The sequence below is a fragment of the Oncorhynchus tshawytscha genome, linkage group LG14 (genome assembly GCF_018296145.1).
Source record: "Oncorhynchus tshawytscha isolate Ot180627B linkage group LG14, Otsh_v2.0, whole genome shotgun sequence".
NCBI classification, from domain to species: Eukaryota; Metazoa; Chordata; class Actinopteri; order Salmoniformes; family Salmonidae; genus Oncorhynchus; species Oncorhynchus tshawytscha.
Genome location: NC_056442.1, coordinates 9,897,949 through 9,917,258, shown reverse-complemented (window position 1 = coordinate 9,917,258; position 19,310 = coordinate 9,897,949). Strand labels below are relative to the sequence as shown.

Genomic DNA, 19,310 nt, shown 5'->3' with positions numbered 1-19,310 from the left:
GACTCTCATTCCTACGATGTACGCCTTGTCCACCTCCTTTCTCTCTCTCTCTCTCTCTCTCTCTCTCTCTCTCTCTCTCTCTCTCTCTTTCTCTCTCTCTCTCTCTCTCTTTCTCTCTCTCTCTCTCTCTCTCTCTCTCTCTTTCTCTCTCTCTCTCTCTCTCTCTCTCTCTCTCTCTCTCTCTCTTTCTCTCTCTCTTTCTCTCTCTCTCTCTCTCTCTTTCTCTCTCTCTCTCTCTCTCTCTCTCTCTCTCTCTCTCTCTCTCTCTCTCTCTCTCTCTCTCTCTCTTTCTCTCTCTCTCTCTCTCTCTTTCTCTCTCTCTCTCTCTCTCTCTCTCTCTCTCTCTCTCTCTCTCTCTTTCTCTCTCTCTCTCTCTCTCTCTCTCTCTCTCTCTCTCTCTCTCTCTCTCTTTCTCTCTCTCTCTCTCTCTCTTTCTCTCTCTCTCTCTCTCTCTCTTTCTCTCTCTCTCTCTCTCTCTTTCCCTCTCTCTCTCTCTCTCTCTCTCTCTCTCTCTCTCTTTCTCTCTCTCTCTCTCTCTCTTTCTCTCTCTCTCTCTCTCTCTCTCTCTCTCTCTCTCTCTCTCTCTCTCTCTCTCTCTCTCTCTCTTCTCTCTCTCTCTCTCTCTCTCTTTCTCTCTCTCTCTCTCTGTATCTTTTTTATGCACACATGCACGCACACACACACACACACACACACACACACACACACACACACACACACACACACACACACATTCCAATCATACCACCATAGGGAGAGACAACATTAATACAGTGTCACTCCTTTCATCTCTGACCTTCCTCTGCACTTGATTCAATTAACTCACTGGGCTTGATGTTCACTTCCAAACACAGGACAGCGACATAAACAACACACACGCACAGATGCCCTAAATATTTGTGCTTTACATCTTGACACAAGTTCCTCACAGGGAGCTGTAACCTACTGCCTCAACCAAGAGAGGGCAACACTGGCACATTTGGCCTGTCAGTCAATCTGCATCTCTGCTACTCTGCTACCATCCCTCTCTAATGAAGACGGCTGTTATTTGTATGTCTCAGACCCACCAGCAGTTGCTGCCATCACTCATCAGCACCCCTCCACCCTCATCAGCCTGGGAGCATGGGCAGTGGGGAGGGTGAGAGGGACAGGCAGCGTCATGCTTCATAAAGCTGTCTGTTACTGTAGGTTTATAGTTACTCCTGCCCAGGGCTGCAGTTGCAACTGGACGTTTTGAGGGCCGGCGGCAGTGGCGGCGTCTCCCTGATTCCTCTCCCCTCATTTTTCAGGCGGTGACAAGGACACAGCGCCCCTTTGACAGGACAGCATGGTACTAGAGGAGGCCCCTGTAGGTGAGTTGGTCTCATTGCAGTGCCGACCATTGTAATGTATTGTGTATTAACACGGCCTGCCCGGCACACACACACACACACACACACACACACTGATATATCTGTGATATCATATCACCCAGTACTGCGTTCAATCCGGAACAGGCATCTCATTGTAAGGAATGACTAGGAGTAATGACTAGGATTCAGTTTCTTGGGAATTCCTAAACTTGACAAAGCCAATATCATGTTCATGTCTCAACAACGGGAGTAGAGGTTGGAGTCTCGTTAGGAATGCTGGCAGGTTTTGTGTGGGAGAATCTTCCTCCCTTACAATGGGACGGATGGTGGTAATGAAACCTTGGAAAAGCAACATTGAATATGAAAATAAGCTTTTTCTATTTCTCACTGTATGGTTAGACATGACCATCTGACCCAAACATTGGCTAAGGGTTTATTGACATGCTGGTGTACACTTTTTTGGGACACAGGGCTGGTTTGGTAGGACAATTTAGTGAAATAATTCATATCTAGGCTGGTTTGGTAGGACACTTTGAATGAAATAATGATTATCTGGGCTGGTTTGGTAGGACTATTTAATGAAATAATGATTATTTGGGCTGGTTTGGTAGGACAATTTAATTAAATAATGATTATCTGGGCTGATTTGGTAGGACAATTTATTGAAATAATGAATATCTAGGCTGGTGTGGTAGGATCATTTAATGAAATAATGAATATCTAGGATGGTTACGTAGGATAATTGAATGAAAGAATGATTATCTATGTTGCTTTGGTAGGACAATTGAATTAAATAATGATTACCTAGGCTGGTTAGGTAGGACAATTTAATGAAATAATGAATATCGAGGCTGGTTTGGTAGGATAGTTGAATGAAATAATGATTATCTGGGCTGGTTAGGTAGGATCATTTCATGGAAGAATGATTATCTGGGCTGGTTAGGTAGGATAATTTAATGGAATAATGATTATCTGGGCTGGTTAGGTAGGATCATTTAATGGAATAATGTTTATCTGGGCTGGTTAGGTAGGATCATTTAATGGAAGAATGGACATCTAAGATGATAAGGTAGGACAATTAAGTAGGACAATTTAATGAATGACCTGAGTGGATTAGGTAGTACAATTAGGTTAGACAATTTAATGAATGAATGGATGTCTTAGTTGTCAGATAGCAACAGATCATATTTTAAAAGGTCACACTTGTATATGTTTTAAAGATTTTTATGGGTGGCCTGTGTACTTTCTCAGAACAGCGGTGGTAAAACAGTACAAATGTTTGTCCTCTAGTCAGATAAAGAATGGAGGGAGCTGCAAAGTGGCAGAGGACAAGTACTGTCATTCCACTGTCACTCCATCCATCAGCTGAGATGGGATGACAGTGGGAATGACTGAAGGCTGAGCGCCTCTAGGGGTGGAGGAGGACAGGATAAAGGATGAAGGTGGCAGAAGACTGGAGAGAAGAGGAGTAGACTATAGGAGAGAATATAATGGAAGAATCATTTGGAGAGTTGAGTAAATATGAGAGGAGAAGTGGAGAAGGGAGCAGAGGAGAGGGGAGAGTAACAGAGAAGGAGAGGAGGGGGTTTGGAGTAACAGATGAGGGGCTTACTGCGATTCGGAGGGGTGTGATGCTGCTTTAGTAGGATATTCCGTCTGGAACGGACAAGCTGAGAAATCCACACTGCAGCTGTCAATTGTTTACCACCTACACACACCGCCTGTTAAGACACACAATCCATGTGCTACGCACACACACATTCACACACATGCACACACCTATTCACTCACAGTTTACATACGCACACGCACGCACGCACACACACACACACATCAGTTTATGAAGATTTTTGTATTGAGCAATAGACTACTTTTCAAAAGAGCCCGAGATGTAGTTTTTCGTCCCTACTGTTAATCATTAAATCAAAATGAACCCTTGAGATATGTACATTTCTGAGGGGTTTGTTATGTTAAATATTAACATATTTGTTTTCAGTTGCAGTATCTCATCTGAGTAATTCAGGGATATTGACTTACGGTGTGGCACGTCTGGACAGTTGGTTGTCCCTATAAACAATGGTTATCACGTTGCCCTACACCCCCCTTTTATGCACACCTCCAGAATGGATCAGGTCAGATCGCTATATAGGTCAATACAACATATGAGAATGATGTTAAAGCCAATGCATGGCGCTCGCAATGCTAAAGGTTGTGAGTACGATTCCCGCTGGAGTCGCCCACATGTCAAATGTATGCACGCATGACTATAAGGAGCTTTGTATAAAAGTGTATGCTGCATGGAAAATATTATATTTATATTGTGATCACTAGGGAATCGGCCTACTGCCCTAGGGAGGGAGCTGCAAAGTGGCAGAGGACAAGTACGGTGCAACAATGGTAGAAACAAGACAATGTGTGCCACGATATAATACATCTCAAGGACAGGGCAGTGAAGACCTGATTAAACATATACTGCAACACATTGACAGACAGGCAGTCATGACCCACTGAACTATGGGTAAGTGAACTATGGGCATATTCTGGAAGTTCGAAAGTATGATGTTTTACAACCACTGGGATTTGACTTGATCAAGTGTATTCGGTCCTGTATGGCTCAGTCGGTAGAGCATGGCGCTCGCAATGCTAAAGGTTGTGAGTACGATTCCCGCTGGAGTCGCCCACATGTCAAATGTATGCACGCATGACTGCTGAATATATTTATATTGTGATATATTTTATATTTATATTGTGATCACTAGGGAATCGGCCTACTGCCCTAGGTATGTATCAGGTTGCCATTATAGGTCATAAGGCATTAATACAAGTGAATTACCCATGTATAATACGTCAATGTACACACCTTACAAATACTATGGCCTTCGTAACTGCATCAATACTCATATTCTAAGTTTCAACACTGGCCTATATATTTTGCAGTGAATCCGAGGTCCTGTCATGGCAGATTTAAAATGAAGAATGATCAGTCCTCGGGCACATTACAGGCTTCTTTAGAGAGGCAGAATGAAACATGCTATTTCCCCATTTTTGAAATATTGGTGAACGTTTGAAACACTATTTCAAAGATATTCAATTTGTGTGTACAAATAGTTATACATGGATTTGATCATTTATCCCATAACCTTCACTTCAATATTTGTTATAACAATTTAAGATTGCAGGCTAACAAATTATATTGATTTAAAAATATATATATAAATATATGTAAAAATACAAGTTCATTTCTGTTATATTTCGATTATCATATAATCTTCCATTGAAATAAAACCCAGTTCAATGTAGCTGTTGTCTCTGGCTTCTCACAGCTCACGTCCGTACACTCACTTCTCACTCACTCTCTGTAGTCCCGTTCCGTTTATGTTCTCACCTGTACGGAAGTGAACATAAAAGGCTGGGCAGGTAAGAATGTCTGAACCACGCAGGCACTCAACGTCTTTCCTGCCAGGTAAGAAAGACGGCGCATTCTCTTGTCGTTTAGCCTAGACAGTGATACCAAGAGAAGCTTACTAAGGCTGGAAATACCTGTTTGTTTTGTCAATTTTACTGTACATATGAGAGTACCAGAGAATGTTTGGTTGTTCTTTCATATGCCTATAGTAGTAACCGCGAGGACCAATGGGAACTGCTGTACTTCTGCTCCTGATTCTTCGGCATTGGATCAACAACGTGGAGGGTAAGACCAGAGACCGGATCAAATGGCTTTGATTAATTAAATAACTTCTCATTTCAAGCTTACATGTAACTGCAGCATATCCAGATTTTCCCCAAGATTATAGCAGCTTTATTTTACTTTTATAGAGGTAAATATTCCACGTCATACATGAATGCAATGTATTGATTGCATTTCAATTAGTTTATTTGATCCAGTGGTTTATATATACAAATATTTATTTTTACCCCCCCACCCACAATTATTATTGTGATTTATCATGATAACATAATCTAGCATTTGCTCTGGTTATTCATGCGCAAATTAACCAGGCGCATCACAAAGACAGAGGCACTAAACAATCACTCATATACTGATAGACAAAAGTATAACACGCCAGACAAGCAGTGCCGTGAGAAGATGTAACCCGTGCTAGACAGGGACAACCACGCTGACCACTTCTATATTCTATATTCCCCGTGTGGTGTCCATGTAGGAACATGTTCGGTTGGCAGTGCAGTGACTTGTGACGAGTGTCTCCAGCTTGGTCCCCACTGTGCATGGTGCACACAAGAGGTAGGCTATGCATCTAGGGCAGGGGAACCCAATTACATTCAGCCGTGGGCCGATTTTTACTTGAGCGGATGGTCGGGGGGCCGCATTATAGTTATAAATAATTTGTGCCCTACAAATTGACCGCAAGAATTCCAAACAGATGCAATATTTGACAAAAACAGAAGGATTTTAAACTTGAATTACATTGGGATACGATCACATATGCCTCTCTATTTATGCGTGGGAATACTAGGGAACAGAGTTCCTGAATAAAAATAACGTTGACGCCATTTTCTGCTGATTGTACAGTCTTTTATGTCCAAGAACGAAATGTATATATGTATAAAAATATATATCTATATTTTGCACAGAACTAAAATAAAATCACTGCCTATTGAGGAACGCTGATCTAGGGGATAACATTGATGCAAGTCCAGCAGGAAAACGTGTCATGAATTCATAAATGTGCAACTAGCCTAACTTGATATGGAATTCTGATGCAACATGTTGTTGATGGAGCAAACTGCAGTGCAGAGTAAAAAAATATATTGTTAAATGATTTAATGGTGGCAATATTTGCAAATGATCTTCAGAAGTTCTACCTTTCAGGTAGTACTATAGTATGAATATGACTACTGACTGACGAAACACCTCTGTGTCAGATTGGTTGTAATGTGGGAGTTAAAACCTTGTGGTGTTTTTAACCTCTCAGAATTTCACGGACTCGTTTTTAATCAGTGAGCGATGTGACACACCGTACCTCCTCCAAGAGAGAGGCTGTCCCCAGGACCAGGTGGAATTCCCAGTGACCACTTCCGAGGTCCTCCGGGACCAGCCACTCGGGAAGAAGACAGGAAATACCAACAGCACAGAGATATCACCACAGAAGATGGCCCTCAAACTCAGAACTGGTAAACCCCTATTTATACAGTTACTGATGGAGACCTGGGGGCAGTCGCTGTGTCCATTATTTATACAGCTATTGGGCACACTGCTCACACTGTGGGTACACGCTGGCGGTGATTTGAAGTTGATTTAGAAACTCTTTTTTGATGAATGAAGGATGTTTAATTTATATTTTCACACCATTTTTCACATCAAGATAATAATATCAATAGAATTTCTCACTAGCATGGTCAGACCTTGAACTGAATGGAGCCCGGAGAGAGAGAGACAGAAAACAGTTTCTTATTTTTTCTTTCAGGCAGTGAGGTGACCTTCCAGGTCAGTGTGCAGCAGACAGAAGACTACCCTGTAGACATCTACTACCTGATGGACCTCTCAGCCTCCATGATTGACGACCTGGAGATGATTAAAGACTTGGGCTCCACCCTGTCCAAGGAGATGGCAAAGCTCACCAGTAAATTCAGACTTGGATTTGGGTCCTTCGTTGAGAAACCAGTCCTCCCGTTCATTAAGATCACTCCTGGAGAGCTGGATAACCCTTGTAGGTAGGGTACAGTGTGCTTGTGAGAACTGAATTGAAAACCACATCCTCTATGGTTGAAGTACAAATGAAGAGCACTTTCTTTATATAATAATATAATATATGCCATTTAGCGGACACTTTTATCCAAAGCGACTTACGGTCATGTGTGAATATGTATGGGTGTCCCCGGGAATCAAAACCCACTACCCTGGGGTTACAAGTGCCAACTCTACCAACAAAGGACCATCTTTCTGTGGAAGAGACAGATTTTCTCACTAAAAGAGCTTAGTAAACGACACAGTGTTTTTGAGTATGTCTATAACAAGCTTACTTGTTGTTAGTAATAGTAATATCTAGTAATAATTCATTAGTTAAACGGTGATGGAAATATTTGGCCCCCAATGTCTTATCTGTAGACATGGGAAGTCATGGAAAGTTCTGTTATTTTGAATTTGTCTTAGAGGGGGAACCCCGGTCATAGATGTAATACGCTATGTTTCTCCATGGTATTCCCATGCAGGAGTGTGGATGAGAGCTGTCTGCCAACGTTTGGATACAAACACGTCCTACCCCTCACCAGCAGCACAGAGAAGTTCAACAATATCATCACCAACCAGCGTGTGTCTGCCAACATCGACCTGCCGGAGTGTGGCTTCGATGCCATTATGCAGGCTGCTGTCTGTGGGGTAAGTGAGAGGGTCTGTGGTTCAGGTTTGATTTGATTTGTCCCCAAAGATGGTAGCCATTTTTAACAGAATAGAATAGAGCCGAATAGAAAATAATACTGCAGAATAGAATCTAAAGGGAGGGAATAGAATATCTTTATTTTTCAAGGGAACTTCGGGCGTGCTTTGACAACGGACTATAGTATTATTGCGGTATAATAATCTCTCATCTCTCCCTGTTAGGACAAGATAGGCTGGAGGAACGACTCCATGCGTCTGCTGGTGTTTGTGAGCGACGCCGACTCTCACTTTGGGATGGACAGCAAGATGTCAGGCATCGTCGTCCCTAACGACGGGGAGTGCCATCTGGACAGCAACAATGAATACTCTATGGCTGCCCATCTGGTAAGGGGACAGTCACATCAGATTCATTTATTACTTCTATGACTGGGGTTGTAGTACAAGGATTCACTGTTTATGATACTATAACATGGCTTTCATTCCTGTCCATGGTAAAGGAGTGTCCCTTTACTGTAAAGACTACTGGCTCTTTGGGGCCTAGGCCGGGTCACTAAATCACTTTTTATTACTGTTGATGTGAAAAGGGCTTTAGAAATACATGTAATTGTTTCATTCATTGGGATGAAATACTATAGTCTGAGGTTTTTAAATACTGACTTTGTCCGTCCAGGAATACCCAACTCTGGGACAGCTGATGGATAAACTGGTGGACAATAATATCCTGCTGATATTCGCTGTGACGGAAAATCAGAAACACAACTACGAGGTGAGAACTTCTCCTTCTCCCTCCATTGTCCTTTTCCCAACAGCTATGTGACGTTTACCTGTCAGAAAACACCGGGTGGAAACGAGGTATGCGGCAAGCCGGTTATGGAATGGAGAAGGAAAATGTATCTCTGTGTATCGTTGGGGTTTGCATATTTGATTCGCTACCTGCTCTCAGTAGACGTGTTGGAACAAGCCCTCTCTTCTTCCTGTTTTCGGTAGAACTTTACTTCCTTATGATGTTGCTGTGACTGGTCGGCCAACCTACATGAACAGTGACAGTGTGTCTGTTGTGTGTTTTATCACAGAACTATGCAAGTTTCATACCTGGCGCCACGGTGGGGGTTCTGGAGTCAGATTCAAGGAACATCCTGGAACTGATTGTGACGGCGTATAAAGTGAGAATACGATTCTGTCACTGTGGGAGTACAGTGTGTTTGTTAGTTAGCAGGACTATTGAGACTTGCGGAGTACATGGACACAGTGACCTCTGACCTTCTCCCTCGGGTTAGATCCTTCCTTTCTGTTTATCTCTTCTCTCTCCCTCCTCTCCCCACCACCCCTCTCCCTCCTCTCTCTCATCCCCGTTCCTTCCCCCTCTCTTCCCCCTCTCTTCCCCCTCTCTTCCTCTCCTCTCTGCACCTCGGTATGCTGTCAGCAGGTCTGCACTCGCCCCTGCTGTTTGATCCTCTATCGTGGCTCGCTGTTCCTCCCTACAGTCTAATCCCTATTGGCTTCAGGCCTACAGGCAGCGTGTGTGTGTGTGTGTGTGTGTATGAGTGTGTGCACGAGGGTATGCGCGAGTGGTGTGTGTGTGTGTGTGTGCGTTGAGGGGGATGAGAGCAGACCCACAGCTTCTAATCACTTCATCAGACACTTCCTGAACAGCCTACCATAGCCAAGTCACGTCTGGCTCCTCTAGTTATGCCAAGGGGGCTTTATTCATCACCGAGCTAATGGCAAAGCACTTAGCATCTAGCATCTAGCACAATACGAAATGTACAGGACATACTTTATGTGAAAGCGATTAAGAGGTTAGCCACATTACCGATGTAGCTTATTTTTGTGATAGCTAGATATTGATTTAGTGCTCCTCCTAGTACACTGTACATGAGTACACGGTGTCTCAGCTCAAGCTGTTTCTCTCAGGCATCACACAGACCACATCTTCCCCAAAGGAACTGAAAGGTAAAAAATGTCAAGTACTCTGTCAACACTGTGCTCACTTAGAGAAAGAGTTATATTAGAGTCATATCTACCTCAATATACCCTGTGGTGATTGGCTACTAACACCTGGGATACCTGGGAGCTTGACGGAATACCTGGGAAGTTACAGGGATCATGACTCACACTGCTCAGAGAAAGGGACTTACCTATATAGTGGAAGACTAGGAATGAATAGGCCCAGCTGAGTAAACCTTAGCAGTGTTGGAACATACTGTAGACTTAAAAAGGGTGTAATAAGTCAGTGGTTGCAGAAGCTTATAATGGTTCCCTTTCTCTCTTTCACACACACACACACACACACACACACACACACACACACACACACACACACACACACACACACACACACACACACACACACACACACACACACACACACACACACACACATACACACACACGCACACACATACACACAAGCACACACGCACACACACACACACACACACACACACACACACACACACACACACACACACACACACACACACACACACACACACACCTATTACACCCCCCCCACACTAAAGAGACAGCATAATCATTGAGTGTGAGGTAAAATACAGCATTGAATAAACTACAAAAAGACTCTTACCTGAACTCTTCCCTCATGAGGTCTAGGACCTGACCATGACCCCGTTATAGGTTACCTTTGTGTTTCCAGGAGCTGCGGTCTGAGATAGAGCTGGAGGTGCTAGGAGACACAGAGGATCTACAGATCTCCTTCACAGCGATCTGTCAGGATGGGACGGTACTACCTGGACAGAAACGATGCTCCAACGTCAAAGCTGGAGACACGGTTTGTTCCCATTTTGCTCGTCAGCTGGTCAATGATATTAAAGAACAATATTCCTATATTTTCATATTGTCGTAAAACAAGTTTCCAACGGACTATACAGCCACCTCAATGCATGTATGATATAACACCCACCCTTCAATCTCTGTGATTCCCAGGTCTCCTTCAACGTGACTGTAGAACTCTCTGAGTGTCTCGACGGTCCCCAGCGTTTCCTCATCAAACCGGTGGGCTTTCAGGACCCCCTGGAGATAGACCTGGAGTCCCTGTGCTCCTGTGCCTGTCAGCAGACCCCCGAGCCCAACAGCAGCCACTGCAGCCTGGGCCGGGGATCTCTGGAGTGTGGCTCCTGTCTGTGTGATCCCGGGTACATGGGTTCCAAGTGTGAGTGTACGGAGGAGAGCGTCCAGAGCAGTAACTGCAAGGCCAGTGGCGCTTCGGAGTCCTGTAGCGGGCAAGGGGAGTGTTACTGCGGCCAGTGTGTGTGTCACCCGTCTAGTTTCGGACGCGTCTACGGGGCCTACTGCGAGTGTGACGACTTCTCGTGTGTGAGGTTCCGAGGGTTACTCTGTGGAGGTGTGTACGTACGGTCGAAACACGGACTCTCATGACGAGCGTTGTGGTTTCACCTCTTCCTCTTTTGATGAAAGCAGATAATGTACTGACATCACAATGACTCAGTAATATAACATATGACCTTCAGGATATACTGTAGTTACTTTCTTGCGTGCTAATGTGCTAATGTGTGTGTGTGTGTGTGTAGGTCACGGGGACTGTGACTGCGGCGAGTGTGTGTGTCATAGCGGCTGGATAGGGGAGTACTGTAACTGCAGCAGCAGCAGGGACACGTGTGTGTCGGAGGACGGAGCGCTGTGCAGCGGACGGGGGAAGTGTGTGTGCGGGAAGTGTGTGTGTTCCATGCCCGGAGCCTCTGGAGACACCTGTGAAAGGTGCCCTACCTGTGGAGACTCCTGTACCTCAGCTAGGTAAGAGGAACACACGTCTGTCCAGTTTCCCAGTGGGTCATATATTACAGGGCCTTCAGAAACTATTCATGCCCCTTGACTTATTCCACATTTTGTTGTGTTACAGCCTGAATTCAAAATAGATTAAATAAATACAAATTCGCACCCATCTACACACATTACCCCATAATGACAAAGTGACATGTTTTTAGACATTTCTGCAAATGTGTTAAAAATTAAATCCAGAAATATCTCATTTACATAAGTATTCACACCCTTGAGTCAATGCATGTTAGAATCACCTTTGGCAGTGATTACAGCTGTGAGTCTTTCTGGGTAAATCACTAAGCGCTTTGCACACCTGGATTACACATTATTCTTTTAAAAATTCTTCAAGCTCTGTCAAGTTGGTTGTTGATCATTGCTAGACAGCCATTTTCAAGTCTTGACATAGATTTTCAAGCCAATATAAGTAAAAACTAACTAGGCCAATCAGGAACATTCAATGTCATCTTGGTAAACAACTCCAGTGTATATTTGGCCTTGTGTCTTAAGTTATTGTCCAGCTGAAAGATGAATTTGTCTCTCAGTGTCTGTTGGAAAGCAGACTGAACCAGGTTTTCCTCTAGGATTTTTCCTGTGCTCAGCTCTATTCCGTTTAGTTTTATCCCTCAAAAAACTCCCTAGTCCTTGTCGATGCAGCCACCACCATGCTTAAAAATATCAAGACCGGTACTCAGACCGGCACTCACTTGTGTTGGATTTGCCCCAAACATAACATTTTGTATTCGGGGCATAAAGTTAATTTCTTTACCACATTTTTTAACTGTTTTACTTTAGTGCCTTGTTGCAAACAGGATGCATGTTTTGGAATAGTTGTATTTCATACAGGCTTCATTCTTTTCACTGTCATATAGGTTAGTATTATGGAGTAACACTGTCATATAGGTTAGTATTATGGAGTAACACTGTCATATAGGTTAGTATTATGGAGTAACACTGTCATAGGTTAGTATTATGGAGTAACACTGTCATATAGGTTAGTATTGTGGAGTAACACTGTCATATAGGTTAGTATTGTGGAGTAACACTGTCATATAGGTTAGTATTGTGGAGTAACACTGTCATATAGGTTAGTATTGTGGAGTAACACTGTCATATAGGTTAGTATTATGGAGTAACACTGTCATATAGGTTAGTATTGTGGAGTAACACTGTCATATAGGTTAGTATTGTGGAGTAACACTGTCATATAGGTTAGTATTATGGAGTAACACTGTCATATAGGTTAGCATTGTGGAGTAACACTGTCATGTAGGTTAGTATTGTGGAGTAACACTGTCATATAGGTTAGTATTGTGGAGTAACACTTTCATATAGGTTAGTATTATGGAGTAACACTGTCATATAGGTTAGTATTGTGGAGTAACACTGTCATATAGGTTAGTATTATGGAGTAACACTGTCATATAGGTTAGTATTGTGGAGTAACACTGTCATATAGGTTAGTATTGTGGAGTAACACTGTCATATAGGTTAGTATTGTGGAGTAACACTGTCATATAGGTTAGCATTGTGGAGTAACACTGTCATGTAGGTTAGTATTGTGGAGTAACACTGTCATATAGGTTAGTATTGTGGAGTAACACTGTCATATAGGTTAGTATTATGGAGTAACACTGTCATATAGGTTAGTATTGTGGAGTAACACTTCATATAGGTTAGTATTGTGGAGTAACACTGTCATATAGGTTAGTATTGTGGAGTAACACTGTCATATAGGTTAGTATTATGGAGTAACACTGTCATATAGGTTAGTATTGTGGAGTAACACTGTCATATAGGTTAGTATTGTGGAGTAACACTGTCATATAGGTTAGTATTGTGGAGTAACACTGTCATATAGGTTAGTATTGTGGAGTAACACTGTCATATAGGTTAGTATTGTGGAGTAACACTGTCATATAGGTTAGTATTGTGGAGTAACACTGTCATATAGGTTAGTATTGTGGAGTAACACTGTCATGCAGGTTAGTATTGTGGAGTAACACTGCCATATAGGTTAGTATTGTGGAGTAACACTGTCATGTAGGTTAGTATTGTGGAGTAACACTGTCATGTAGGTTAGTATTGTGGAGTAACACTGTCATATAGGTTAGTATTGTGGAGTAACACTGTCATGTAGGTTAGTATTGTGGAGTAACACTGTCATGTAGGTTAGTATTGTGGAGTAACACTGCCATATAGGTTAGTATTGTGGAGTAACACTGTCATTTAGGTTAGTATTGTGGAGTAACACTGTCATGTAGGTTAGTATTGTGGAGTAACACTGTCATATAGGTTAGTATTGTGGAGTAGCTATAATGTTGTTGATCCATTCTCAGTTTTTACTCCTATCACAGCCATTAAACTCTGTAACTGTTTTAAAGTCAATATTGACCTCATGGTGAAATCTCTGAGCGGTTTCCTTCCTCTAGCAACTGAGTTAGTAAGGACGCCTGTATCTTTGTAATGACTGGGTGTATTGCTACACCATCCAAATGGTAATTAATAAGGCATTGGAAAACCTCCCTGGTCTTTGTGGTTGAATCTGTGTTTGAAATTCACTGCTTGACTGAGGGACCATTCAGATAATTGTATGTGTGGGGTGCAGAGATGAGGTAGTCGTTCAAAAATCATGTTAAACACTATTATTGCACACAGAGTCCATGCAACTTATTATGTGACTTGTTGAGCACATTTTTACTCCTGAACTTCTTTAGGCTTGCCATAACAAAGGGGTTGACTTATTGCTTCATGACATTTCAGCTTTTCATCCTGAATTAAATAGTACCATGTTGTAAAAACATAATTCCAGTTTGAAATTATAGGATATTGTGTGTTGGCCAGTGACACAAAATTCAGAATGTGGAAAACCTCATGTGGTGTGAATACTTTCTGAAGGCACTGTAGGATATCTGTTTCAGGAATGGCAACAGCGACTGTAGACAGTACAGCAAACAAATACAGTACTGAAAGTGATGAGATCCCAACACTTATAGCAAATGTCTAGACCACACTAGCCCACATCCTGTGAAATCTTGTTCCTGTTCCACACTAGCCCACATCCTGTGAAATCTTGTTCCTGTTCCACACTAGCCCACATCTGTAACGGGATTCTTCTGTTGAAGGAGAGGCGGACCAAAACGCAGCGTGGTTATTATGATACATCTTTAATAAAGATGAAAATAGAACAATATACAAAAAACAAGAAACTGTGAAAAAAACGAAAACAGCCCTATCTGGTGTAACAAACACAAAGACAGGAACAATCACCCACAAACCCCAACACCAAACAGGCTACCTAAATATGGTTCCCAATCAGAGACAATGACTAACACCTGCCTCTGATTGAGAACCATATCAGGCCAAACACAGAAACAGACAAACTAGACACACAACATAGAATGCCCATTCAGATCACACCCTGACCAAACTAAACATAGAAACATACAAAGCAAACTATGGTCAGGGTGTGACAACATCCTGTGAAATCTTGTTCCTGTTCCACACTAGCCCACATCCTGTGAAACCTGGGTCATGTTCAGCAGAAACTGTTTTGAGGTCCAATAATAACCAATAATGTTTACCTTTTTATTTGACTAATTGATTCTTGCCGGTCTTTACGTTGATTAAGGGTTATTGTCTTTGTTGTCGCCTCTTTTCAGTACTGAGGGCATCAAAAGACAGCCAACACACACAGTCCATCTGACACCACCATTATGTGCTAGACTACACAGACAGACAGACAGACAGACAGAGAGAGAGAGAGAGAGAGAGAGAGAGAGACCCATATTTATGCTTATTTATTTTATCTTGTGTCCTTTAACCATTTGTACATTGTTAAAACACTGTATATATATATAATATGACATTTGGATTGTCTTTATTGTTTTGAAACTTCTGTATGTGTAATGTTTACTGTTAATTTTTATTGTTTATTTCACTTTATATATTCACTTTATATATTTATTTCACTTTGTATATTTATATATTATCTACCTCACTTGCTTTGGCAATGTTAACACATGTTTCCCATGCCAATAAAGCCCCTTGAATTGAATTGAATTGAGCGAGAGAGAGAGAGAGAGAGAGAGAGAGAGAGAGAGAGAGGAGAGAGAGGGAGAGAGAGAGAGAGAAAGGGGAGAGAGAGAGAGAGAGAAAGAGAGAGAGAGAGAGAGAGAGAGAGAGAGAGAAAGGAGAGAGAGAGAGAGGAGAGAGAGAGAGACAGAAAGGGAGAGAGAGAGAGAAAGGGGAGAGAGAGGGAGAGAGAGAGAGAGAGAGAGAGAGAAAGGGAGAGAGAGAGAGAGAGAGAGAGAGAGAGAGAGAGAGAGAGAGAGAGAGAGAGAGAGAAGAGAGAGAAAGAGAGAGGGAGAGAGAGAGAGAGAGAAAGAGAGAGAGAGGGAGAGAGAGAGAGAGAGAGAGAGAGAGAGAGAGAGAAAGAGAGAGAGAGGGAGAGAGAGCGAGAGAGAGAGAGAGAGAGAGAGAGAGAGGGAGAGAGCAACCTTGGGAACAAACTGAAATCTGGCTAAGGCTTCTTCTGTTCATTCTTTATCAGGGAACACAAATAACCCTCCTCTTAAGGCCAGCACTCAACACGTGACAGATGTTGTGTGTGTGTGTTCCTCAGAACCTGTGTGGAGTGTCATCTGCAAGCAGAAGACGAGGCCACAGAGGAGTGTGTCCAAAGGTGCAGCGTCCCTCACGTCTTCGTCAACAATTCCACAGGTTAGTTACTCCTGCCTGTCACGGGTAGCTGAATCATGACGGATAAGATTCAAACGAATTTTGTGAAGAGTGAAATGAGAACTAGCGAGAGAGAGAGAACATCAGAAACAGCATGACACACACCTCTCCAGATTGTACCACTTGTTTTAATCAAATGTGTGATTGCTAGGCTTGATGCCAGACTATGTCTGGATCCCACAATGGTACACTGTTTCCTTGCCAACCTCGATGAAGAAGTTCCTGGTGGGAACTTTCTCCTGTCTGGCCCTTTCTCCTACCTTTTTAATATGATCGCCCATGTTGTTTGCCCCGCGTGGGCAGTAAACAGACTAGCATGTAAAGTTCTCCCTTGAGTCAGAGATCTGGAGGTATGCTGGCCCGTCCTCCATCAAGTGTCTCTCCGTGCCCCTGTCTTCACTCTCTCTCTCTCTCTCTCTCTCTCTCTCTCTCTCTCTCTCTTCAACCCTCTCCATCAGAACACTGTCTGAGTCCGGTGTTCATCAGACGCTAGACAAAGGGGAACATATTATTTACCATGGGGCTATTGTGGTGCGGGTCGAAGATACAAGGGACTGACTCTTGCGGGTTTGTTCCTTTCAAGGGGAGCTTATTTTGAACCCGCTCACACTAATGCAAGCTGAGCGGTGTATCTGATCATCGCACCGGATCTTCAGGACTCAGATGTGAAATGCAATGGTGTGACACACGCACACACACATTCACACAACATAGATCTTGGCCTTTGATATGGGAATCATATTGGCAGCAGAATAGAGAGGAGGGTATCCTCTTACGTCCTCTTACAATGCAGAGGGAAGTTGATGTATGGCGTTTTTTCATTCATCCCATCTTCATAGCCGGTGTATGTGTCCACATTCCTTTTCAGAATACGATGAGAGCCGGTCCACACTGTGTACCCTAAAGAGTGAGAACAACTGCTTCATCTCTTTCAGTGTGGTGGCTGGAGACGCAGGGAGCACTGTGTATAATCTAAAGATGTACGGTAAGAGAGGTTTTTGAACGTCACATAAAAGTACGAACAGTGAGAGAATGAAGGTCGCGCATGCGAAGGAACGAGGCCAGAGGTTTAAGTGAACGTAGACCGTCATGGTGAATCGTTTTTATACAGTCCTTTGCGGAAGTAGCGAGTGCAACCGGTAAAGGGGCTTAGTGAATCTGATGGGACATACAGTAAGTCCGTTAACAGGCAGAGGTGAATATCTCAGTGGGAAACATAGGGAACGGAATGCCCAATGATCTGTTTCCATATAATTGTTTATATTTGTTATTACCTTTATTTAACCAGGCAAGTCAGTTGAGAACAAATACTTATTGACAATGACGGCCTACACCGGCCAAACCCGGGTGACACTGGGCCAATTGTGCGCCGCCCTATGGGACTCCCAATCACAGCCGGTTGTGATACAGCCTGGAATCGAACCAGGGTGTCTGCAGTGACGCCTCAAGATGCAGTGCCTTAGATTGCTGCGCCACTCTGGAGCAAATGATGAGTCTGATCACTGTAATGATCAGACTCATCATGTGACCAATATAAAATATATATTCATAACATTAGCATAAAAGTTCTCCATTTCTATCACAACCAGGGTAACGGTTACTCTAATAATCAACTAATTTATCTCGCTAATTGTGCTAACAAAACTTGCTATTACAATTACACCTCAAAAATGTGTCTCTGTAATGACTACGGACGTAACTGTGTGTGTCTCTCTCTCTCGCTCGCTCTCTCTCTCTCTCTCTCTCTCTCCATCCTTCCAGACTGTCCTGAGCCCCCCAACATAGCTATGATAGTACTGGGGGTCTCTCTGTCCATTCTCACCATCGGCCTCATCCTGCTGGGGGTGTGGAAGCTGTTGATCTCAGTCCACGACCGCAATGAGGTCGCCAAGTTTGAGGCCGAGAGGGCAAAGGCTAAATGGCAGTCGGTAAGATGGTGTCCTTGTCCTCATTTGCTCTGTCTCATGTCAGTTACTTTGAAATTCTTGTATAATTTACTGTTAAACAGTTTTTTTTCTTTCTCCACAGGGTACAAACCCTCTGTTTAGAAGCTCGACATCAACGTTCAAAAATGTAACTTATAAAAGTGCAGGGGGACCGAAAGTTGATATTCATTCAATGGATGGCTACTGATGATGACATCAGCTTGTATATGTAAAATATTTACCAGCAGTTGAGTGCACTGGAAGTCCGTTAGGGCAGTTGTGGAGATGTTTATGTTGTATAGTATCTATCTATGTGTGTGTGTGTGTGTGTGTGTGTGTGTGTGTGTGTGTGTGTGTGTGTGTGTGTGTGCGTGTGTGTGCATGCAAGTGTGTGTGATTGTATGTGTATGGTGTAAGGACAAATTGTAATCGCCACAATGTGCAACATTGTATCACTCCATAAGGTCTGGATCTTCTTCAGGGATGCTATCTCATATCAGCAGACAGACAATGGAATGTCTAGCTATGAATCATCTCTACATGAAATGACTTTGACTTTGCTGCTCTTAAAGTTGTCTTTGGTACAAACGCTCTGCTGAAACTGAACACTGGATTTTCCCATTTAGGTTGTTACAGATGTAGGATTTTAATTTGATCACCCTGTTGCAGGAGAACTTTCCTGCAATGCAGGAAATGCAAAACTTGTGGTGTATTTGAGGTTTAAAAAGGTTTCTGAAGTTTGTAATTTCCACTTTGAAATGTCAGATTTGTCCATTAATTGTAATCCACATAATAATTTACATTTCTGGTTGCTGCAGGGTTATTTTCTTGATGTAGCAAACTGGCTCAAATTAAGAACCTACATCTTTACTTTTTTTCATAGACTTTGGGTTGGGTCATAGGTAGCCTAAAACTAAGAATAAGCTGAGTAGGCTTGATACTACTGCAATAATGTTTCATGTTTTTTTTGTGTTATGAATGTTTTGCTTTGGGTTTTGAGTCGAGGCTGAGCCTTGAATTGTGTAATCTTGATTGGAATCATTTTGAGAAGAATAATTGACTAACTTTAATGTATGGCGCAAAAATAAAGTTGAACTTTTAAGTTGTTGCCACATCATCAGCTTCATGTTTTGATTTGTTATCGTTGAGTGTAAATGA

At 42.7% G+C, this 19,310-nt stretch overlaps 1 protein-coding gene across 3 annotated transcripts; it reads left to right on the top strand.

Annotated features, from left to right (window-relative positions):
- The first annotated feature begins 1,208 nt into the window (after window positions 1-1,208).
- Window positions 1,209-19,269, top strand: LOC112266506 (integrin, beta 6). Of its 3 annotated transcripts, none has more exons than XM_024444025.2 (16): window positions 1,209-1,352; window positions 4,968-5,043; window positions 5,516-5,595; window positions 6,287-6,485; window positions 6,779-7,025; window positions 7,524-7,689; window positions 7,912-8,073; window positions 8,360-8,455; window positions 8,763-8,852; window positions 10,346-10,480; window positions 10,636-11,053; window positions 11,241-11,463; window positions 16,112-16,209; window positions 17,096-17,212; window positions 17,989-18,155; window positions 18,256-19,269. In XM_024444025.2, exons 2-16 carry the CDS (start codon window positions 4,986-4,988, stop codon window positions 18,358-18,360), a joined length of 2,361 nt encoding a protein of 786 aa, XP_024299793.2. In that variant the 5' UTR covers window positions 1,209-1,352; window positions 4,968-4,985; the 3' UTR covers window positions 18,361-19,269. The 3 variants fall into 3 exon arrangements, with proteins under 3 accessions (XP_024299793.2, XP_024299791.2, XP_024299792.2); XM_024444023.2 differs by lacking the exon at window positions 1,209-1,352 and adding an exon at window positions 4,696-4,815; XM_024444024.2 differs by lacking the exon at window positions 1,209-1,352 and having other exon boundaries at window positions 4,822-5,043.
- Window positions 19,270-19,310: the final 41 nt, after the last annotated feature.